General features: G+C 41.5%; 1 protein-coding gene across 1 annotated transcript in view; it reads left to right on the forward strand.

Annotated features, from left to right (window-relative positions):
• LOC143292381 (uncharacterized) overlaps window positions 1-25,000 on the forward strand; it is a 226,667-nt gene that overhangs the window by 4,204 nt on the left and 197,463 nt on the right. The window contains 15 exon segments of the mRNA XM_076602599.1: window positions 1,380-1,467; window positions 4,433-4,664; window positions 8,287-8,430; window positions 9,230-9,355; window positions 9,812-9,881; window positions 10,761-10,882; window positions 12,910-13,026; window positions 14,074-14,286; window positions 15,740-15,886; window positions 16,654-16,825; window positions 17,951-18,229; window positions 19,216-19,344; window positions 21,578-21,762; window positions 22,780-23,016; window positions 24,547-24,654. Coding sequence (XP_076458714.1) covers window positions 1,380-1,467; window positions 4,433-4,664; window positions 8,287-8,430; window positions 9,230-9,355; window positions 9,812-9,881; window positions 10,761-10,882; window positions 12,910-13,026; window positions 14,074-14,286; window positions 15,740-15,886; window positions 16,654-16,825; window positions 17,951-18,229; window positions 19,216-19,344; window positions 21,578-21,762; window positions 22,780-23,016; window positions 24,547-24,654 — 2,369 coding nt within the window.

Below are 25,000 nucleotides of genomic sequence, written 5' to 3' on the forward strand. Positions count from 1 at the left end.
TGATTTAAGATAATGTAGTCCCATTCTCCTCATCTGAGACCACTGCATGATTATTAAATTCCAAGATGGAGCCAGTTAGTGTTGAAAACAGGTTGTGTTGGACATGGTATATCAGAAACCTTGCTTGCTGTCATTGTAGCAAGTCAGACCAACAGCATACTGCAAAACAGTACATACACAAGTTCTGTGTAGCGTAGGCCTGTCTTGGTTATCTGTGCTCCCCCTATTTTTAAGGGCTTATCAGGCCATTGTATGTGTGTGTCTAGGAGTGGCTGTCTTGATCTGTTCAATGAGAAGGAGTGTTTATTGCACACCTGTAGGCAGTGTGAGTGTAGGCATGCAGCCACAGATACACAAAAACATATAGATATTTGTGTGCACAAACACAGATTCAAGTACATACTCACACACACACACACACACACACACACACACAATCAAACAGAAGCAGAAACATGACACACATAAAAACACTAAACCTTTCAAAGAAAAATACTGGTTATCTTTTCATTTCCAGCTCAGTGGTTATCTTTATGGAAGCCTGTAATGCATCAGACGACCACAATATGATCATTAATGTTTCAAGGCTGTCTGTCGATCAAGTAGCAATTACATGGCTCACTGTGTTCTGTTGTTTTACACCCCCCCTCCCACCTCCTGCCCCCTCCCCCCTCCCTCTCTCTAGTTTTTTTTTATCTGGTGGTCTAAATGTGGCAATTATTGGAGAATTGATTTTCACAGTATGATCTGATTTCATTGGGCATGTTATTTTAGCTGTTTTTCATTTGTCAGTGCAGGTAACAGACAATAGAAGACTACTAATGTTGTTTGGGATGTGCGTTTGTTTTTTGTGCATTTTCATGCATACACATCTGTATATTTGTGTATACATTTGCATGCTTGTGTGTTTGTGTGTATGCTTGTGTGTCTGTACACTGATAATTTGAGTGCACATATGTCTCTGTGTGTGTGTGTGTGTGTGTGTGTGTGTGTGCGTGTGTGTGTGTGTGTGTGTGTGTGTGTGTGTGTGTGTGTGTGTGTGTTTGTAGACTCATGATGTGTAAAAGGGATCTGAGATGCTGTAGTTCAGTTGGACAGAAAGACATGGAATCATAAAGGGGGCCCACACAGACAGCTTCACAAGATTCACACATATATACGTCTTGCAAAACATTTCCCTCTGTGTACAGTACAGTACAGCACAATCATATACATATATATATATATAACCTGGTCACATTCATTCCTGCTGCTGATGTTGATGATTGTTTTTACAATACGTTATGATGTAAATTGTTGTTCTTATAATGACGATTGTTTTTACAATAAGTTCCAGTGTTAACTGTTGTTCTTGTAACATTAGATCTCATTGTTTTCAGTTGCCAGGGTGGTTCCAGCCCCAAAGTGCTGTGTCTGAAAGGAACATACAGTGCCGCCACTGGGGCGGACAGCTCATCAACATGTTTGGTAAGTTGCATACTTCCCATAGAAACATTGATGAAGACAGTGGACAAGGGGAGAATTGGAACAAGGAATAGCAACAGGGGGGAAGTCAGCAGCTTGAAAGATTGATGGGCGGGATTTTATAGGAATTATTAAGTTTATTTGAGCCACTGAATAACTGCTCATGGGAAGGTAAGGGATGCATGTGTGTGTGTGTGTGTGTGTGTGTGTGTGTGTGTGTGTGTGTGTGTGTGTGTGTGTGTGTGGTGTGGTGTGTGTTTGTGTGGTGTGTGTGTGTGTGTGTGTGTGTGTGTGTGTGTGTGTTGGTGTGGTGTGGTGTGGTGTGTGTGTGTGTGTGTGTGTGTGTGTGTGTGTGTGAAAGTGCTTTTACTTCCTACATTATGTTTAAAAATAGAAAGAGTTTTTGTCTGTGTTTATGATTAACCCCTCAAACCACCAACCAGTAATTGGATCTGTGTGTTTGTCTCTGTTTGTGTGTGTGTGTTAGTGTGTGAGTTTGTATGTCTGCAGGCGTGTGTGTGTGTGTGTGTGTGTGTCTGTGTGTCTGTGTGTGTGTGTGCATATTACTTGAACATGCTTATGAATGTGTATGTCTGTATGCTTTAATTCCTGAGAAAACTGTCTCAGTTCAGATATATGTATCCCATTAGCATTAGTCTGTCAGATTCTTTCACTCAACCATTCAAAGATTCCTGTTCAATGTCATGGCTCAAATGACACATGAGCTTTCACAAGAGACGCTGGTTTTCCTATTCAGCAGCTTGGCTTTGGGACAGACATGGTCTGACGACATGTGAAAAGGCTTTTCTATCAATACAGTTACACCTTTTTTTTTAGTCTGAGATGCACACACATTGAGACGCATGCTTACATACACAAACATGTGCACTCACACACTTGGAACCATACATATATATATATACACCTTCATACTTGCACATATGCACACATACACACACAAATAAATGTATGCGTGCGTGCACATGTGCTTGCGCACATACACAGACACAGTCACACACACACACACACACACACACACACACACAGACTTCCAAAAGACCTTATAGAAAAGAGGAGCAGAGGTTACAAAGTGAACAATTTACAATTCACCCCACTGCTGATCAAATAACCATGCCTGCGTCATAAAAGAATCACGCAACACACCAGCCCAGTGCATGCATTTCATACTAACGCATAAATTTAACATCAGCTCAAAGCAGACAGCAGGTATTGTACCAGTCTGAATTGCAGTCCTATTCTGATTTGTAGGTGACAAAACACCTTATGTGTTACACAGTTAAAAGGGTTCTCAGGTGATCCATGATTGATTAGCTGTCCATTGTATTCAGCACATTATGGCACTATTGTCTGTGTCTTGTAACACAGATTAGTGAGTGTGTGTGTGCGCATGCACGTGTTTGTGTGTGTGTGTGTGTGTGTGTGTGTGATATGCTGTGGAGAGTGATTCACTTGATAGGGAAGACATAATTGGAAGAAAAAAAAAGTTTCTCCGTCTCGTTTTCTTTCACTCTTAGTCTTCCTCTTTACCCTTCAGTTTTACATCTGTCCTCTCTAAGTGACAAAACACTGAACAAGTTTTCACACACACACACACACACACACACACACACACACACACACACACACACAATCTATCTCTCTCTTTCTCTCTCTCTCTCTTTCACTCAGTCTATATTTTCCAAAATACATCAGTCCAACAGAAATCAGGGTGTATTCCATAGACCAGGAAAGATATGAAACAGCTTTCTAAAAGAGTAAGGAAGCAACCAGCTGCTTTGAAGAGAACTCTGCAAGAAATTACTCCAAAAGGGAAAAAAAGAACTATTTACTTGATACGCTTTTCTTTCTCATACAGAACTGTTCTATCCAGAACCCTTCTATCAAAAACAACAACAACGGCTGTTGATTCAAGAGAAAAATAACTGTAATGAAATGCCTTTCTTTTCTATGTCAAACTGTATCAAAAAAATCTCTTGGACAGCAATAAGTTGTTCGAATAAAAAACAAAATAAAAAACTGCAAAAAAAACAAACAAAATACCATACAAGAAACAATTTTCTTTTCCACACTGAACTGCATAGAACTCTTCTATAAAAACGAAAACAAAAACAACAAGAAAACACACACAAAAAACATGCAAACCCAACAACAGCCAAAATCAAGTGATTCAAGAGAAGAAGAACCCTAAAAGAAACAACATTCTCTTTCTGCTTTGAACAATCTTTCTGTAAAAACATAAAATTTAACAACAACAGCAACAACAGTCACCTGATTCAAGAGAGAGAGAGCTGAAGTACAAGAAATGCCTTTCTTTTCCTCATAGAAATGCTCAAAACTCTATTTATAAACATTAGAAACACAAACAATTAGCAGATTTAAGAGAAAGCGAACTTGACAGGACTTGATAGTAGATTTTTTGTTGTCCTGTTGAATCCATTGTATTGGTATTGTGACATTTTCAAATGGAAGTAAAATAAGAGAACTGAGAAAGAAACACTTGTGTTTTCGACATGTTTTCTAGAAAACAGTAAGCTGATTCAAGATAAGAAGAACTGTACAAGAAACAATTTTCTCCTTTTGTATTTAAAAACATTTTCCTCCACACAGAACAATCCATTTGTATTTAAAAACAATCGGCCAGTTCAAACCAAAAAGCTCTCCAGTACAAGAAACACCCTTTCTTGCTCTGTCTCTGGACCTTGCAATTGGAATGAACTTTCTCTCTCGCTTCGTCAAGTCTCCACACTCAGCTCTTTAAAGTCTGGCCTTAAAACCCACCTCTTCCCAAAATAGCCTCCCTTCCCTGCCTCTTCCTTGTCTTTAGTTTCTCCAGTTTTAGAGTTATGCGTGCGTGTGAATGACTAGTGTGAAAGCGCTTTGATTTGTCTCTGCACAAGATTCAGCGCTATATAAATACCATTATTATTATTATTTCTGTTCCCCACAGAACTGTCCTGCGGGTCAGTACAGTGCCACAGATGGGTCTGTCAGCTGCCAGCCTTGCCCTGCTGGCAGTGAGTGCCCCAACGAAGGCACCAGCACACCAAGCAGCTGTGCTTCCGGTTCCTTTGCTCTGGCCGGTGCCAGCAGCTGCACCGTTTGTCCTGTGGGCTCTCGCTGCCCGGACACTGTAACCGCCAACATTGAATGCGATGCTGGGCAGTATACATCTACCACAGGTGAGATGCTTATATATAACTGCAGCACAGGTCAGTGTATATTCACCACAGGTGAGACGCTTATATAACTGCAGCACATGTCATTATATATCCACCAAAGGTGAGACACATAATAACTGCAGCACAAGTTAGTATACGTCCTCCACAGGTGAGACGCTTGTATAACTGCAGACAGGTCAGCATACATCCACCACAGGTGAAACAAATAATAACTGCAGCACAGGTTTGTATTTGTTTGTATTTGTATTTCATTTTATCACAACAGATTTCTCTGTGTGAAATTCGGGCTGCTCTCCCCAGGGAGAGCGTGTGGCTACACTACAGTGCCACCCTTTTTTTTTTGTATTTTTTCCAGCGTGCAGTTTTATTTGTTTCTCCTATCCAAGTGGATTTTTCTACAGAATTTTGCCAGGAAAAACCCTTTTGTTGCCGTGGGTTCTTTTATGTGCGCTAAGTGCATGCTGCACACGGGACCTCGGTTTATCGTCTCATCCGAATGACTAGCGTCCAGACCACCACTCAAGGTCTAGTGGAGGGGAGAAAATATCGGCGGCTGGGCCGTGATTCGAACTCGCTTCCTAGGCGGACACGTTACCTCTAGGCCATCACTCCACATTTTTAGGTTAGTATACACCCTCTACAGGTGAGACACTTGTATAACTGCAGCACAGGTCAGTATATATCCACAGGTGAGATGCTTAATAAATGCTGCACAGGTGAGTATACATAGCATAGTTGAGGTGTTTATATAATTGCATGCTGCAGATGTGACCCAGACAAAAGGAAAAAGGAAAACATACTGTTCTTTGGGATACTCTCTCCCATTTTTATGGCAGCACTTTGTTGTTAGTAATGTTTGTTTTTTTTTGTTTTTTTTTACCAATTGTAATCATCATAAAAAGAAATTAGAATGAACTCTGGTACCCTCACTTGTCACAAAATCCCCTTTTTAAAACAGCATTCTGTTGTTTTAAAATGGATGAAAAGTTGTTTGCTTTTTATATATTCACAAACACATAAAACTAGTCATTTGATCTTTTTTGAACATGTAGCAAAGAGCTGAATCTTTTTCATAAACCAAAACAAACTATATAATTTTTAAAACACAAATAGAATGAGATAAATGGATAAGAAAGGGAAAAAAAAATCACAGATAGCATTGGCTTTTAGAAAACATCAAACTGACACATGTTTAAGAAAAAAAAAGAAGAAAAAAAAGAGACTATATGTTTTGTAGAAGGGGAAAAAAGACTGTGACTTTAGAACAGTTTGGCTATAATTATAAATTGTGATATTCTGTCCTCTGACTGTTATTCTCACTGGTGACTGAAAGGAGGCCTTTGGGAAAAAACAAAACAAAACAAAACAAAAAACAAAACAAAAAAAAGTACAAATGTGTGTACTGTAATTTCTGCTGCTGCTGTCTGGAACATTGCCAATGATTGATCCTCCCCCCCCCCCCCCTACACACACCCAACTCCCCACCCCCGACCCTCCCATCTGTGTGAGACAATTGCAGTTATTGACAGGTGTTGACACTGTTTTGGAGCTTCATGTAGATATTTCTTCCAGGCTTTGATCCCTTCCCCCCATGTTTCTTTTCAGCCCCTTCCCCCCCATCCCCTTCTCCACCAACCCATCCCCTCCCACCTCCCCCTCTCTTTCCCATTCCCATCCCCTAGCCCTGTAGATGGAAATCTGTTGATTTTTTTTTAGCAAATGTCTGTATCTACAGAAAATGATTTTCAAGCTCACCACCCTTTCTTTTCATTGTTTTGTGTTGGTGCAGTGTTGGCCCTGTCTGCTTTGTATTCCTGTACCAATTTATGTGGGGGTTTTTCAAATTTTTTGCTACAAGTTGGAATCGTATTGTGGCAATAAATCTCCTTTGTCTTTGGGGGTGGTCTTGGGGGTCATTTGGTGTGGGTCTATGAGGGGTAGCCTTAATATCACTGGTAAATGGAATAGCTGCCAATACATTCAGTATATCTTGAAACAGAGCAGGTGATAGATGATGCTGAACCTCTATATAATTATTCATGACAATCTAAGCTTACATCACAGTCATTTCTGGGAATCTTTATAACTGTGAGTTCCTTATGCACTTTTTGGAGAAAAAAAATCAACCGCAAAAACTGATACCATTTTCTTAAAAAAAGGGTGTGCACATGGCATGAGCTGGCACTGAAACAGAAATTCTTCTTTTTCTCAGGGAGTGTGTTATGTGAGTAAAGAGCTTTTGGATGCACACAGAATGTATTGTATTGTATTGTATTGTATTGTATTGTATTGTGTTGTGTTGTATTGTCCCTTAACTCTTCGAGTCATTGAAGCACTGCACAGAAGAACTGCTCTTCAGATTCCTACAGGCGTGTTATCTGTGTGACAAAGCCTGGATCTGTGCCGTATGATTATCTGTCCATTGTTTCCACAGTCTGCCCCTCCATCTTCCTTCCACCCCCCTTTGCCTGTTTTGGCGCCGTCGCCAGTAATGATTTCTCCACAGTACTGGTTTCTTTCATATTGCATGTACTGTACCTTCAGTCCTTAACATCAAGATAAGATAAGATAAGATAAGAATAACTTTATTATCTCCAACTGGAGAAATTTGGTCAGGTGCATTATCACAACATAGACAAGTAAACAACATGGGGACCATAACTGTAAAAGCCAACAACAGCCCCTACAAATATTACGAAGATACAAATGTAAAAAAATATCACATACATCATTTCATACATACATCCACACACTGCAGGTAATAACTAGTATTCTTAATGTAAAAACAGAAAGAATTAAGAAACATTATTTGAATATAATTATAAACATAGCCTACTATACTGCACATTGATTGTAATAGATAAGATAAGAATAAAGATGAATTGTGGAAAACCACAACCAGATAATCAGCACACACCCGCACCGCACCCCCCCCCCCCCCCCCACCCCCCACACCACACACACACATCATACCATCTATGTGTGTTTATGTAAGTTTGTGCCTGCCTATGTGTGCGTATGTGTTAGGGTAGCTGTTAGATACACATGTATGTTAAAATGTATGTATGCAGGGTGTGTGTGCGTGTGTGCGTGTGTGTGTGTGTGTGTGTGTGTGTAGTCACATTTTGGTGTGTGTATGCAACATAGATATGATGTTTTATGTTAACAAAAGTGTTTTTGTAAAGCACCTACAGCAGATTTCTGGATAGTGTGCTATATAAGTATCCATTATTATTATTATTATTATTATTATCTAAGTTTCTAAGGCAACAACAAAATATATCACGATATGCAATAACATTTTCTCCTTTAGACATTCTTGATTAATTTCACCTTCAGCATAAGTCTTGATTCAATCAAAACTGGTGATGCCAAAAAATTGATTACAGAACAATAACTGATGCAAAAAACAAACAAACCAGTACTAAAGAAAATATGAAGAAGTAGCCCTGTTGGTAGCTGCAATAACAGACCAAACTTATTGAAAAGGGATTTGTTTTTAAACTAGTCTTGACATTGAAGACGTTTCAACAAATATTTTATTTTACAAAAACATTATAAGAATGATAATGTCAGGATGCTGTGTATGACTGATCATGTTTCCTGCTGGGTATGCCGACAGGTCAAACGACGTGCTCACAGTGTCCAGCGGGGTCGGAGTGCCCTAACCGCGGAGCGCCAGTGTCCTGCCCTGCAGGCTTCTACAGCACACAGGGACTTGGGTACTGTCTGCCATGCTCCCCTGGCGAATACTCTGCCAGCGCAGGTAAAGAACTGAATAGAATATGCCTTTTATTATCAAGTGTACTGGGGTCACTTGGAATGTTTGGGGGATGGGGTGGGGGGGGATAGTCTATAAAAGGTACAAATGTGAATAAGGAATCCTGAACAAACACAAACAGAGTAGGATTTTTGACACATATGCATGTATATAACTTTTTTTTGTTATTAGTGCTTGTGTATGTGCAAGCTCACTGACACATGCATGCATGCACACACACACACATACGTACACACACTCACTCACACACACACACACACACAAAGCATATCAACGTGCGTGCTCACTTCATACACGCCGCACGAAACATATTATGTATGGATGGGGCTGATGATTCAATCTCCATTCAAATGGTTTCTGATTGCACAATGTTTTTTTGGACACTTGCTTGGTTGCGCATGCACAAGCACTTAACCTTCTTCTTCTCCGTCAACTGTGTGAAGAGTCACTGCATGCCACATAAGATAACTGTTCACTTCAGATTCCATTGGTTGTGTGTCAAAGCCTGGGTCTCTATACAGGAAAACCTTTTGCAGAGACTCAAGCAGAGACACTGAATCAGACTGAAAGAAAAAGAAATGTTAAAACTTGTTTCTTTCTCTTTTTTTTTTTTTTTTTTTTTTTTTTGTTGTTGTTGTTGTTTTTGTGGCTCCCATTACCTGCGCCATTCCACTGGCATTGCTCCCATGTTGCTCGTTCAGAATTCCCGATACACAGCCACACCTGGATTCCTCAGTCACAGTGCCAGCACTGGCAGTGAATGTGAAAACTTGATGTTGTGCAGGGTCCTCAGCTTGCTCTCCGTGCTCTGCTGGTCACTTCTGCTCCAACGCCACTTCCACGCCCACCGCCTGCAGTGCTGGCTATGTGGCACCGCAGGGAAGTAGTAGCTGTACTCAGTGTGCTACAGGTAGGTGTGTGTGTGTGTGTGTGTGAGGGGCGGGGATGTTTGTGTGTGTGTGGTGTGTGTGTGTATGTGTGTGTGTAGGGTGTGCGTGTGTGTGTTTGAAGGGTGGGGGTGTTTGTGTGTGTGTGTGTGTGTGTTCATGTGTGTGTATGTGTGTGTGTGTGTGTGTGTGTGTGTCTGTGTCTCTGAAATCCAACATGTCTTTATATAATGAGTGTTTGAATGAGTGATTTTTGTATGCATGTGCATTTGTGTTAGTGTGTGCACTTACGTGTGTGTATGCGTGTATGTGTTTTAGGGTGTGAGTATTAGTGTGTGTGTGTGTGTGTGTGTGTGCATGTGTATTTGTATACAACACTGGACATTCAGTATAGTTCTCTGATTATGGTAGCTTTGAGCAAGGAAATGTTTGTTGACCTGGGGAGACGAGTGTGTGACAGTAGAGACGTTACATTCCAGATGAAGTGCCAGATGCTAATCAAGAGGTGTGTGAAGGCTGTCCTGCTGGAAAGGAATGCACCAATCCCACGTGAGTGTCTGTGTGTCTGTGTATCTGTGTGTGGTGTGTGTGTGTGTGTGTGTGTGTGTGTGTGTAATTGCATTCAGTATACATATGCTTGCAATGTGTGCATTTTGTACATATGTATGTAAACATGTATATATGTGTGTATTGCATGTTTACTTGGTGAATGGACTGATCTGTATGTGTCTGTTTTTTTTTTTGTTTATCCACATGCAAAAAGTATAACTGGCTGGCAAATATATATTGACATTGTATGTTACCTCTTGACATTGACTAATTCAGTAATTGTTCAGATGAAGAATGAAATAAATGAAACATTTCAAATTTGTCACTGCATATAGATGCAGAAAAGAATCATGCTGCTGTGTGTTATTAACAGACAGTTAGCACTGATATGTGAAGAAAAAAGATGATGTGTGTTAGCCATACACTGTGACCAAGCATAGACATGTGGACAAAATTCATGATGGACAGTGCCTGTTACCAACTGACACTGAATAAACGGAAAGATTTACATTTATAGCAGTGCTATATCTTGCCCACGGACACTAAGCACAGAGATTCACATTTATATCGGTGCTACATCTTTTTTGCAGACATTGACTAAGCAAGAGATATGCATTTAGAAATAATGGTGTATGATATGTATGTATGATAGCCATGTCTGACTATGACTACAGAACAGCAGAGTAGGCAACTGCTGTCCCTGACTATCTGGCCTAGAATTTGATCATAGTGGAGAGTGTCTTGTCCAAGTTGCATCCTCTCTCTCTCTCTCTGCCAAGAAGGAGTTAGGACATCAGCGCTGGGATGGCTTGTTGCTTCTAGATTAGATGACAAAGCGTACGAATGTGTTCAAAATGATGAGGATTGTGTGTGTTGCAGTGTCACACCCAGTGACTGTGCCACAGGCTACTACTCACTGACAGGTGATGCCAGCTGTACTGAATGCCCGGCCGGCGAATACTGTGCGGACAAAACATCATCTCCATCTACCTGCCCAGCAAGTATGGCACACCTGTGATGTGTGTTTGGTTGGTTGGTTGATTATCTGTTTCTATGTCAATGTGTGGTTGTGTGTATGTGTGTGTGTGTGTGTGTGTGTGTGTGTGTGAGAGAGAGAGAGAACAAGAACAAGAACAAAACTTTAATCTCCAGGCCTCTGGCCCCTAGAAAGAGGTCAAAAGTACACAATATGGTGATCACGCAGTGACAACAAAATGTAAAATACGTACTAACTTAAACCTGTTGAACAAAAGTGCTTCTTGTGCATAGTAAATTAATTCTAACTTTTATCATTGTTGTCACAGAATTCCTGTCGTATCTTCAGGGCTATTAAATATATAAACACAGAGTTTACGAATACTGTAGACAAGACAAGACAAGACAAGACAAGACAAATTCTTTATTTCGAGGATAATAGATAAGCACTGGTGTGCTTTTTTACATTCAGTCCCCGCCCAGAATAGGGTCTACACTACACAATATTTAATAAAATGAAAGCATGGTGTTAGTAGAGATACACAACAGAGGGAAAAAAAATATGCATAAATCAAAACAAAACAACAAACAAACACACACACACACACACACACACACAAACACGAACACACACACACACACACACACACACATGGCATACAGGCACTAGCATGGTGTTAGTAAAATGCATTGGAAAAAACATGAACAAGATCAAAGAAACAAACACACACAACACACACCGCATTACACATCAGAATGGGGGATAGAGGGTGGGAAGGTTCTGTCAGCCACACACATTTGACAAAGAGAGAGAGAGATTGACACTGACACTGACACATTTTTATGCACAGTAGCTAAGAGCCCTTCTATCATAGGGGTACAAATCAATATCATACACAAAAGACAACATCAGCAAAATTCACATGCAATTCTAATAAATCATTGATAGAAGAAAAGTTAAACAGATAACTGTTTATGCGACCATCCAATACATGGACAAATATCACAATGTACAACATGAATGAATGTTGGTGGTATTAAATCTAGTTTGATGAGATGACTGATTTCTGGCGTAAATTATAGGTTTGTGTTAGGCTATTAGCTAAGGAAACAATTAGTCGTTTGTCCTATAAAGAAAGTATTTGGAAGAGACTATGTGGGTGTATTTGAGGCATTTTGAAAAAGTAACATGTTAATCAGACATCGTCATAAGCTGTGCAATGAAACAGGAAATGTTTTTCATCTTTAGACGCATCTGAGCACATGGGACACAGAGTACGAACTGCAGAAGATTCGACAATAAACCAGTTTCTGTTGGCATGCGGGCCAAGATATCTCATTCTAAAACAAGCAAACACAGATCTTTGCCAGTTATTCATCAAGCTATAAAGATGTATTTCATGTTGAAAAAAACGTCCTTTTAAGAAAAATACCATTCATACTTTTAAATTTTTTTTTTATCTCAGAATGCCTTTCCTGCTTGAAACAATGCAGTATTCTTTACTTTAAATGTGACAGAAATAAAGCAACATTTCCGACACCTTGACTAAGTCAAATAATACCAAATTGGTAGTGGTTAGAATAGATTTCACATTAAAGGCCTAGAGAGAGAGAGGGAGTGTGTGTGTGTGTCTGTGTGTGTGTGTGTGTGTGTGTGTGTGTGTGTGTGTGTGTGTGTAAACAGGTGTATGACACTTTACAGTGAGTGAATGTTTGTGTATTTGTGCATGCAGCCATGCATGTGTCTTTGTATAATGAGTGTGATTGTGTGTGTTTGTGCATGCATATATATGTTGTATGGTAGAATTAAATCATTTATATCCACACACACACACACACACACACACACACACACACTCACACATACACACACACAAACACACACACACACACACACAAACACACACACACACACACACACACACACACACACACACACACACACACATACGCACACACACACACACACACACACACACACATGTTGAATAATTTCCACCTGTTCCGAAGCAGTTGACACTGATAAAAAAACACAGGTCACTCATTTTTCCAGACACATATTCAGAGGCTGGGTGGACGGCATGCCAGCAGTGTCCTGCAGGCTACGAATGTTCCAGTGCCTCAGCCACCCCATCCAAATGTTCCCCAGGATACTATAGTGCCCTTGGCTGTGAGTACACAGCAGTTCTTTAACGTTAATTGTGCTTCTTGTTCAAGTTAATTATTAATTAGCTGAATGTCTCCTGGCAAGTCATGTGAGTCAGCCAGACTCAGTCTACTACACCACTGTCATCACATGTTGTACTGATCAAAATTTCCTTTTCCTTTTCAGTTTGTTTGTTTCTGTTCAGACTGTGAAATTTTCTGCACTCTTTTTCTTTTATCGGTTATTAAGTTTCGCAGGTTTTGTGCACATTCAGATTTATTGGTTTAACTTCATAAAGATGGCATATTTTGTTCTGATTAGGCAACTGTTATGGTGTTAAATGACTGTTGTGATGTTTCCTGTACATGATGTATTTTCTTTAATATCACAGCCATATAATCACTGACCTTTTATTTTATTCGAAATTTTTTTGAGACATGGTTTTGTATATTTTTTTTCTGTTTTGTAATGCTCATTGTTTATGAGCATGATACAATGATTACTTTTTATGAGCTTATAGCTTGATGGCTGTCACTTAACTGCCCAGTGAAAGTGCCACTGAACTGACTTGATCATTATTGTTTCAACATTGAATTATTTGATGGATTTAAAGTTCTTAGTTTCACCAATTAGTCGCACAGTGTGTTCTCTGTTTGAAATGCTTTTTTTCAGTAATCAGCTGCACAATTTATTCTTAATTTTTTATTTGTATTTTTTCAGCTATGATCTGTAAAATATATGTTTCTGTAAATAACGTATATGGATTAGTCTTCTTGCTTTGACAGCTCCTGAAATTGAAGCTGAAATTGTAAAATATGTTAGAATTTACTGTTTATTATTTCAGTAATGTGTTTTACATGATTTATTTCATCTTTCTTTCTTTTTGTTTGTTTGTTTCAATGATGAGTTCTACAATGAATTTACAGTTATTCACCTCGCCTATGAGCAATGATATATGGTCTTGATATGTTTTCTTTTTTTTGCCATCATCAATAAAATGTGTTCAGAATGTACACAAGCTGACCTGTTCTGATATTATCTTGTTTTTGTTGTTGTTGTGGTGTGTTTCAGCGATGAGCTGTTCGCAATGTTCTGCTGGCTATTACTGCGTAGAGGGGTCATCCAGTGAGACGTCATGCCCCTCGGGGTTCTTTTCGGCTGCTGGAGCCAGCACGTGTACAGGGTGTGCAGCAGGGAGTTCTTGTACTGCCACCGCACAGACTGCTTGTGCCACCGGCACCTACTCTCTGGGCTATGCTACCTCCTGCACTGCCTGTCCTGCAGGTCTGTTGTGTGGGCGTGCTGGTGTGTTGTGTGGGCGTGCTGGTGTGTTGTGTGGGCGTGCTGGTGTGTTGTGTGGGCTTGCTGGTGTGTTGTGTGGGCGTGCTGGTGTGTTGTGTGGGCATGCTGGTGTGTTGTGTGGGGGTGATGGTGTGTTATGTGGGCGTGCTGGTGTGTTGTGTGGGCATGCTGGTGTGTTGTGTGGGCGTGCTGGTGTGTTGTGTGGGCTTGTTGGTGTGTTGTGTGGGCGTGCTGGTGTGTTGTGTGGGCTTGTTGGTGTGTTGTGTGGGCGTGCTGGTGTGTTGTGTGGGCGTGCTGGTGTGTTGTGTGGGCTTGTTGGTGTGTTGTGTGGGCGTGATGGTGTGTTGTGTGGGCGTGCTGGTGTGTTGTGTGGGCGTGCTGGTGTGTTGTGTGGGCGTGATGGTGTGTTGTGTGGGCGTGCTGGTGTGTTGTGTGGGCGTGCTGGTGTGTTGTGTGTTGTGTGGGTATGATGGGCGAGCTGGTGTGTTGTGTGGGCATGCTGGTGTGTTGTGTGGGCGTGATGGGCGTGCTGGTGTGTTGTGTGTTGTGTGGGGGTGATGGGCATGGTGGTGTGTTGTGTGTTGTGTGGGGGTGATGGTGTGTTGTGTGGGCGTGCTGGTGTGTTGTGTGTTGTGTGGGCGTGCTGGTGTGTTGTGTGGGCGTGATGGTGTGTTGTGTGGGCGTGATGGTGTGTTGTGTGGGCGTGATGGTGTGTTATGTGGGCGTGCTGGTGTGTTGTGTGGGCATGCTGGTGTGTGGGAGGGAGAGCAGGGGGGATGTGCGCACTAAAAAAAAAAAATTACCTTCAAAATGATTTGATATGGTTACTTATATAGCACCTATCCCCTGTCGGAGACCAAGCTCAAAACGCTTTACAAACACGGGGTCATTTGCACAACAGGATGCCTACCTGGGAAGAGTTGACTGACAGCTGCCACTGGGCGCTCATCATTCGTTTCCTGTGTCATTCAGTCAGATTTCAGTCACTCACACATAAACACTCAGACAGACATGTAACATTTAACGTGAATGACCGTTTTGTTTATTTACCCTGCCATGTAGGCAGCCATACTCTGTTTTCAGGTGTGTGCATGTTGGGTATGTTCTTGTTTCAATAACCCACCAAACGCTGACATGGACAACAGGATCTTTAACATGTGTATTTGATCTTCTGCGTGCATATACACACGAAAAGGGTTCAGGCACCAGCAGGTCTGCACATATGTTGACCTGGGAGATCAGAAAAATCTCCACCCTTTACCCACCAGGCATCGTTACTGAGATTCGAACCCGGGACCCTCAGATAGAAAGTCTAACGCCGTAACCACTCAGCTATGGCGCCCATCAAAAACGTAACATTGGTTAAGGAATGCTATAATACTTTGTAGCCTAAGTGGCATTAGAGGAACATGGATTTGTGTGGCTGTGGTGTCAGGGTTTGAGTGCCTGGACCAGGCGAGTGCACCGGTGGCATGCCAGGCCGGGGAGTACAGTCTGAGCGCTACCGCCTCCGGGTGTCAGCAGTGTCCAGCAGGTTCCAGCTGTTCGTCCACCTCCGCTTCCCCCACACCTTGCCCCACAGGTGATTGCTGGCTCTGTGCTGGTGTGTGCTGGTGGTTGTGGTGTGTTTGAAAGTGTGTGTGGGGGTGTTTGTTGTTAGAAAGAGGGAGGGTTGGGTGGGGAAGAGCTTGTGTGTGAGTATGTGTGTGTGAGTGAGTGTGTGTGTGTGTGTGTGTGTGTGTGTGTGTGTGTGTGAGTGTGTGTGTGTGTGTGTGTGTGAGTGTGTGTGTGTGTGTGTGCACAGACGTGGAGATTGGTAGGGAGATCAGAGGGTGATGTGTGTGTTTGTGTGTGTGTGTGTGTGTGTGTGTTTGCATGCAAAGGGGAAGATGTGTGAAGAGAAGAGAGAGGCTGTGTGTGTGCGTGTGCACACCTGTTTAGGGTCTCCTCTGATGTGTGACCTTTTAATGGTCAAACAATGTGATTTGTAAAGTGGAACACCAGGACTTTAACAAGATGAGCCTAGGTGTGGATAGGGAATCACAACATGTGTATTGTCCACTGGAATGGACTGAAGATGGGTCAGTGAGAGAAAAAACAGAAAAGAGAAACTTGTGGGAAAACCCTGATTTATGAGCTGAACAGGAAATGATTTCAAACGTGTTTTTATTCTGATTTGTTTCAGTTTCAAGGAGGTGTCAAACGTGCACATTGATCCATACATGCTACACCACATCTGTTTTGTTTAAATGAAAAAAAAGGAAGTAGATTCCTGACCTACGCATAATGCACTGGTCAGGCCAGCAGATAAGAATCCAGTAATGAAGGAGATGGAATGATTTTATGCAGGTTATCAGAGTGCAGCAGGTCAAACATCATGCACGGAGTGTCCTCGAGGCTACCAGTGTCCAAGCTCGACAGATCCTACCCAGAACGCTGCCTGTGCTGCTGGGACTTACTCTGTCGCTGGTCAGACAACATGCACCACATGTACTGCCGGAAAGTACTGCCCCAGTACAGAGTGAGCATCTTAACTGTCTTGTTCCCCTCTCTGCTTTAACCGTCCTGTCTGTGTCGTCTTGTTTTTTTTTAATGTGTGATTTGTTTCATTGACATAGTCTTTCTGCCCCTTCCTATCTCTGTGGCTGCCTTCACCTCTACACTCCATCTCGCTCACTACGATCGGCTTCGGATCCACTCTGTTTACGCATACCCAGATTCAAACACTCGACTGTTGGCCGCCGTTCCTTCTCTGTCTCTAGACCTTGCGATTGGAATGAACTTCCTCTTTTACTCTTCGTCAAGTCTTCACTGTCAGCTCTTTCAAGTCTGGCCTTAAAACCCACCTCTTCCCAAAATAGCCCCCCCTTGCCTGCCCTTCCTGTCTTTAGTTTCTACAGTTTTAGAGTTATGCATGCGTGTGAATGACTGGTGCGAAAGCGCTTTGGTTTGTCTCTGCACAAGATTCAGCGCTATATAAATACCATTATTATTATTATTTTGTGATCTACTGATTCTCCTGCTTTCACTTTCCCCCCTTGGATAGATAATGAAGGAAGGGATATTTGATGAAGTACTGGTGATTTGACATCCATGTGAATGCATGCATATCAGCACGAAAATGGATGGTAGGAACCTGTGTGTGTGTGTGTGTGTGTGCATGTGTGTGTGTGTGCATGTGTGTGTGTGTGTGTGTGTGCATGTGTGTGTGTGTGTGTGTGTGTGTGTGTGTGTGCGTGTTGCATCCTTGTCACAGTGTACTGAAAGCTTTTTAGCATTTTGTCATTTCTCCCAGGATTTCAAACTTTTAATCCGGTTACATCATTCCCATCATTTATGTTTTGAGGAAAGTCTGAACTTTTTTTTTTTTAGTGAACGTTCTTCCATTTTTGTTTTGTGAATAGAAGATAATGATGGTTTTATCCAAGTATGTAGTGACTTGCAGAGAATATTGGCTTTATCCTAAGTTTCCTTACAATGTGAATAAAGCAGTGGTTACTCTACTGAACACATCTGTTATGTGAAAGTAAGTGGTAACATAGATTGCTGCGTTCTCTGAACAGAGGATACTCTCCTGAATTCAGTTATTGACTAAAGCAAGCGGTAACATACTCTGCCTTATTCTCTCCCTGTAAATGCCAACCAGGGAAGGTCTGGAGTACGACTGCTCAGCTGGGTCCTATTCTAACGCCGGCGCCTCTTCATGCACGGTGTGCCCAGCTGGCCAGAAATGCCCCAACACGGACGGCACGGGCATCACAAGCTGCGTGTCAGGCACCTACTCCCTGGCAGGGTCCACGGCCTGCACAGACTGCCCCCCGGGGTACGCCTGCCCCCAGGTGGACAGCGACACCAAGATCGCCTGCACCAGTGGCTCCTACTCCACCGGACAGCAGGACGCCTGCACCGACTGCCCTGCCGGGAGGTAGCTGCTATAAACTTCAGCAAAGGCTTGGAGTGGGGGGTAGGGGGTGGGTTGGGTGTGAGGAGACAGTATGTGTGGTTCTGGTTTTGACTCACTTGTGTAACACACTTTTTCTTTTTTTACACCCGAAACTTTGAATTATTCAATACAGAACACTTTTTCACTTCTTTGCTGGGTTGTTTTTTTTTGTTACTGGATAAAGTGTGTATTAAAAGTGAGTCTTGCAGGCCTTGCTTTTCTTGTTTTGTTTGTGTTGTGTTTCTGTTCTGTTGCCTTTTGTTTGTTGTAACAGTGACATGTCTGTCATGAATGCGTTGGGTACGCTTGTTTATGGGGTTAAAGATTAGGTGAAGGAGAAGAAGAATTTTGAAGGGAAAAAAACGAACTTCATAAGATAACACACTTCACTCTCACACACACGCACAAAAATTGCATTCACACACGCAGTCACGCAAGTGCGTGCTTGCATCTGTGCACGCACTGAGGTAAACATATGTACACACACACACATGAACACACACACACACACACACACACACTTACATGCACTATTGGTTGATACTACACCTAATCCATATTATCCTCAGTGTTTGTCCAGTGGTGTGAGTTGTGTGCTGTTGGTTAATACTATGCCCGAGCTATAGAATTCTCAATGTTTGTCAAATATGAACTGTTATTGGTTGATATCGTATGTGAATATATGTCATCCCTTCCCTGTCTCTTCCTTGTTTTCAGTTTTTCCCTGAGTTTGCATGCGTGTGACAGACTGGTGTGAAAGTGCTTTGGTTTGTCTCTGCACAAGATTTAGCGCTATATAAATGCTATTCATTGTTTTTTTTGGGTTTTTTTTGTTTTTTATATTATTATCATTATTATTATTATCATTATGTTCATTGCCTGTCCAGCAGTGTGAATCATTATTGCTTGATGCTGTCACCAGCGCCTGTCCAGCAGTGTGAATCATTATCGCTTGATGCTGTCACCAGCGCCTGTCCCAGCACAACAGCCGCCACGACGATCACCTGCCAAGCTGGATGGTACGCTGGCAGCAATGCCATGTCCTGTACGCAGTGCCCTGCAGGCTTCGAGTGTCCTGACCTCAACGCACCAACAGTGTAAGTCACGCTGTTTGTCCAGACTGCTGCCCCTGTCTGCAGTGTTGTCTCTGCAACATTCACTTGCTATATATATTTGAGAGGTCTGTAACTGGGCTTTTTGGCACTTGTTTCAAAAGAAAACAATAACAAAAACAACAACAACAACAACAAATTTATATCTATCTATCTATCTATATCTATATCTATCTATCTATCTATATATATATATATATATATATGTGTGTGTGTGTGTGTGTGTGTGTGTATAAACCTGCATGTATGATAGGCGTGTTTCAGTTTCTCAAGGAGGAGTTAACTGTGTTTGAACAAATCCATTTATGCTACACGACATCTGCTAGGCAGATGCCTGGCCAGCAGCATGACCCAGTGCACCACTTGTAATGTCCGACATTCTCATGCATGGGTTTTGACTTCTGTAAATTCTTGCGCAAGTACCAGACACACAAATGGCTTGATTTAATTGAGATGTTTTTATTTCCTTCAGCTCTCAGTCTGGCTGCCATCGACCAGTTCCCCCAGACACCGGGTGCTCACCCCATTGCTTGTTCGACCTCTGACCTTACACTAGTCAGGCCTTGAGCACAGGCACACCGTAAAGTTTGGTCTATAAGCTGCAACTTTTTACTCCAGCTTCAACCTCTGCGACTTATTTGAGGATTTTAACAACCCCGGGAGTGTCACGTTCTCGTCTATTTTTAGCTGCCCTTCAACTCACCAAAATCATGATTTCTGTCCATGAATTTTTGGATGAGCTTCAGGATAGTGTGCTAACTATTCACATTTTATAAATCAAATCCGCACACATTAAAGCCTTCAGATCAGCATTCAGTTCTACTCTGCTTAAGCGTACACCCTCATCATGCCGGAAACACGACATTATGCCTGTGATACAGCCTTCAAATTGAAGGCAATCGACCTAGCAAACGACAGTGCAAACGACGAACCAGCAGCAACCTCCACCTTCATGTTCATGAAGTGAAAGCAAGGCTGAAGTCAGTGACAAGTTGGTGGAGGAAGCTGTGCTGGTTCTCTTCAACTCGGACACTGAAGACAAAGATTTCAGTGGATTCAGTGAGCAGGATGACGTTGAATAAATGTGACTATCCCTAAATTATGGATCTTATTTTCGTTGTGTTTATTTATTACGTTTTTTTTTGTGGCACTAGCAGTATTTTCGCTTGCTTTTCTTTGTGTTGTTCCCACTTGTGTTTATTTCATAACCTACAGTAGTGACAGCTTTTCTGTAGTATCAGTATGTGTTCCGGTACCGGAAATCAGTGCGGCTTATAAGCCAGTGCGGCTTATGTATGTACAAAGTTCAATTTTTTCCAAAATTTAGTGAGTGTGGCTTATATACCAGTGCGCTCAATAGACCAAACTTTACAGTATATATTTGTGTACCTGTGATAGTGGATTTCTGCTACAGACATTTGTCAGTACCTGTCATAGTGGATTTCTGCTACAGATGTTTGTCAGTACCTGTCATAGTGGATTTCTGCTACAGACATTTGTCAGTACCTGTCATAGTGGATTTCTGCTACAGAAGTTTGTCAGTACCTGTCATAGTGGATTTCTGCTACAGAAGTTTGTCAGTACCTGTCATAGTGGATTTCTGCTACAGATGTTTGTCAGTACCTGTCGTAGTGGATTTCTGCTACAGACGTTTGTCAGTACCTGTCGATTTCTGCTACTGACGTTTGTCAGTACCTGTCGTAGTGGATTTCTGCTACTGACGTTTGTCAATACCTGTCATAGTGGATTTCTTCTACAGACATTTGTCAGTACCTGTCATAGTGGATTTCTGCTACAGACGTTTGTTAGTGGATTTCTTCTGCTGACATTTGTCAGTACCTGTCATAGTGGATTTCTGCTACAGAAGTTTGTCAGTACCTGTCATAGTGGATTTCTGCTACAGACGTTTGTCAGTACCTGTCATAGTGGATTTCTGCTACAGACGTTTGTCAGTACCTGTCATAGTGGATTTCTGCTACAGACGTTTGTCAGAAGACCACACTTATGTTGCTGTGAGTTCTTTTTCAGAGTGACAAGTGCATGCTGCATACGAGACCTTGGTTTATCATGTAATCTGAATGATTAGAAACACCATTTTGTTTTCCAGTCAAACTTGAGAGAAAGGGTAGGACTGGAAATTGAACCAAGAACCTCACAAACACTGTATTTGGCAGATAAGCATCTCAACCGTTCTGCCGCCTGTCTTCCTGTGTTTCAGGAACGCGTGTGGCGCCGGTTACTACTCTCTGGGTGGAGCGCTGTCCTGCTCCCCCTGCCCTGAGGGCTACCAGTGTCCGCTGACTGACCAGGGCCCACAGCTGTGTCCCGCAGGCTACTACAGCGCCGCCATGAGCGTCAACTGCACTGCCTGTGAGGCGGGGTACTACTGCCTGGACACGAAAGGTAGTCTGGAGTGAAGTGTGTGTCTGCACCATACAGCTGTCTGTTGATCCTGGTGTTGCTTTCTGTGCATGTCTTCTGTTGTAGTCAGTCATTTCTCTTCTTCATCTTCTTCTTCAGAGTCGTGTTTTATGTTTCAGTGTTAAGTTTTTGGTGCAGATGGTGCAATCTTTCTTCATGAGATAATAAAGTCATCATGTTGTTTTGTCTTGGGGTTCAGTTTGATAACGCTGAAAAGAATGCATGCTGATATGCACTACCATACCTCCTCTGCATGTCTGGGAATAACTGGATTTGTATTCCACTGGACTGCACAACATGACTTATTCTGACAACAAATGGCTACTTTTTTGATAGTCTTAAGTTCTTCAAGAGCCCTTTTCATACTAATGTGCTTATTGTCCAAGAACACTCATGTTCATTGTTTATTTGTTTGTGTGATTTGCTGATTTCATTACAATTTTATGTTGAAGTCACAAGCATCCATCTGCACATTGCTCAAATTTATATGTTCACTCTGTTTTTCCACAGCACTTTTTTTTCTTCTTCATTTCTTTTATTTTTTTTTTTTTACCGTGCTAAGGTCAGGTCTTTCTTTTTTTGTCGCTTTTGTGTTTTCTTTCTTAAGAATATATTTCATGTCTGTCTCTGAAAATTTCTTTGTCCCTCCTTCTTTGTGTATTTCTCTTCTCTGTCTCTCTTTGTGTCCCTTTTTCTCTCTCTCTCTTTCTCTCCCACTCTCTTTGTCTCTGTCTCTTTCTCTGTGTGTGTGTAGGTGTGTGTGTGGGGGTGGGTGGGTGTGTTTGTGTGTGCATGTGTGTGTGTGTGTGTGTGTGTGTGTGTGCAACAGTTAATTTGTATTGAACAATCTTTTTTTTTTTTTTTTTCAAATGAAGGTAAAACCTTGATGACTTTGACAAAACACTTTAATAGAAATATGACTGGGGGGCTGTGTCTGATTTCACCAAAAGTAGAAAGACGTTCAACTAAAAAGATAACTGATGGCCATCTGGTGTGCAGCCTCCACCAAGACACAGTGCCCCGCTGGCTTCTACTCCACCGGCACGGCCGTCACCTGCACACCATGTGACTACGGCTTCACCTGTTCTGCTGGAGCTACCACGGCCCGCCCCCCTGCCGAAGCGTGCGCAAAAGGCGGGTGGTGTGACGGAAAGGATTTCTTCCCGTGCCCCTCTGGCACATACAACCCTTTCAACGCCTCGGACTCCGAACTGGACTGCACTTTGTGCCCTGCTGGTCAGTGGTGGTGGTGGTGGTGGTGTATAGGTCTTTGTGCTTGTATTGTTGTTGTATTTTGTGTGCATATGTGTGTGTGTGTGTGTGTTTTTTTTAGATAATTTTTCGCATAGTAATAACAATAATGTTAAAGCAATATTTGTTACACACAGAAATTAATGTTGAAGTATTAGTTGGTAATAACAATAATGATAAAGCAATATGTGTTACACACAGAAATTGATAATGATAAAGTATATATGTTACACACAGAAAAAAATAATGATAATGATAAAGTTATCGCTGTTACACATAGAAAAAAATAATGATAAGGTAATAGCTGTTATGCACAGGAAAAAAATGATGACAATGACAAAGTAAAGGTTGTTGCACAGAGAAGGAATTATTGATAACGATAAAGTAATTTTTGTTTCACACAGAAAATAATGATACAGTTGTTATGCATTGAAAGAAATAATGATAAAGTAATATGATTATTACACACAGGGAAAAAAAAGATAATGATAAAGTAACATAGTTGTTACACACAAAGAAAAGAATAATGAAAATGATGAAGTAATAGCTGTTACACAGAAAAAATGATGATAAAAATAGTTGTAACACACTCAAAACAGTGATAATGATAAAGTAATAGTTGTTATGCATTGAAAGAAATAGTGATAATAATAAAGTAATATGATTGTTACACACAGAAAAAATAATGATAATGATAAAGATATTGCTAATCACAGGAAAATGATAATGATAAAGATATTGCTAATACAGGAAAATGATAATGATAAAGATATTGCTAATCACAGGAAAATGATAAAGATAAATGATAAAGTGGTAGTTGTTGCACATACAAAAATTAATGATAAAATAATAGTTGTTATCAAGCATTGAAAGAAATAATGTGAAATACAAAGTAAAAGTAGTTACACACATACCCAAGTAATATAATTGGTACACAAGAAAAAAAACACTAATGATAATGATAAAGCAATATGGTTGTTACACACAGAAAACATAATGGTTAGACATTAATGTGGAAATGACACAAAATGAAATGACAGTAATGAATATGACCCTGTGAGCCTTGATAATACCCATGCAATGCCTCATTATACTGCAAATAAGGTTACTTACGAATTTGCTGCAGGAGAATACTGTCCCATTTCTCCTGGAAAGATATCTCCAATAGTTATTACACACATCCCATAGTTGCCAGGTATTTTCTCCCCTCCATTAGACCTTCAGAGGAGGTCTGAACACCAGTCATTTGGATGAGATGATAAATCGATGTCCTGTGTGCAGCATGCACTTAACGCATGTAAAAGAACCCACAGCAACAAAAGGGTTGTCCCTGGCAAAAATTCTGTTTAGAAATCCACTTCGATAGGAAACAGATAAAATTGCAGGCAGAAAAAAAATAAAAAAATAAAAAAACGGATGGCACACTCAACTGTACAGTAGTAATGATAATACAGAACACCTTTACAGCGTGCATGTCAGGTAAAGTAGAGCGTGGTGTGTTGCGTGCTGTTCCAGGGTACTACTGTAAAGGTCCAGGGGTGGAGGACTACAGCTCTTTCACCTGCCCCGCTGGACACTACTGTCTGACCGGCACCGCAGAAGCTACCCAGTACCCCTGTCCAGGTGGGGCAGCAGGCTTCTGCTCTCTTGTCCTTCTGTGTGACTGTGGGTGTGTGTGTGGGTGTGTGTGTGTGTGTGTGGGTGTGTGTGGGTGTGTGTGTGTGAGTGTGTGTGTCTGTGTGTTTGTGTGTGTTTGACTCTGTGTGTGTGTGTGTGTGTGCGTGTGCGTGTGTGTGCGTGTCTGTGTGTGTGTGTGTGTGTCTGTGTGTGTGTGTGTGCGTGTCTGTGTGTGTGTGTGTGTGTGCGTGTCTGTGTGTGTGTGTGTGTGTCTGTCTGTCTGTCTGTCTGTGTTCTGTCTGTGTTCTCCAGTTTGATGTCTGTTCACTGATTTAAGATTTTATCTGTAACT

Source organism: Babylonia areolata, chromosome 18 (genome assembly GCF_041734735.1).
Source record: "Babylonia areolata isolate BAREFJ2019XMU chromosome 18, ASM4173473v1, whole genome shotgun sequence".
Taxonomy (NCBI): Eukaryota; Metazoa; Mollusca; class Gastropoda; order Neogastropoda; family Buccinidae; genus Babylonia; species Babylonia areolata.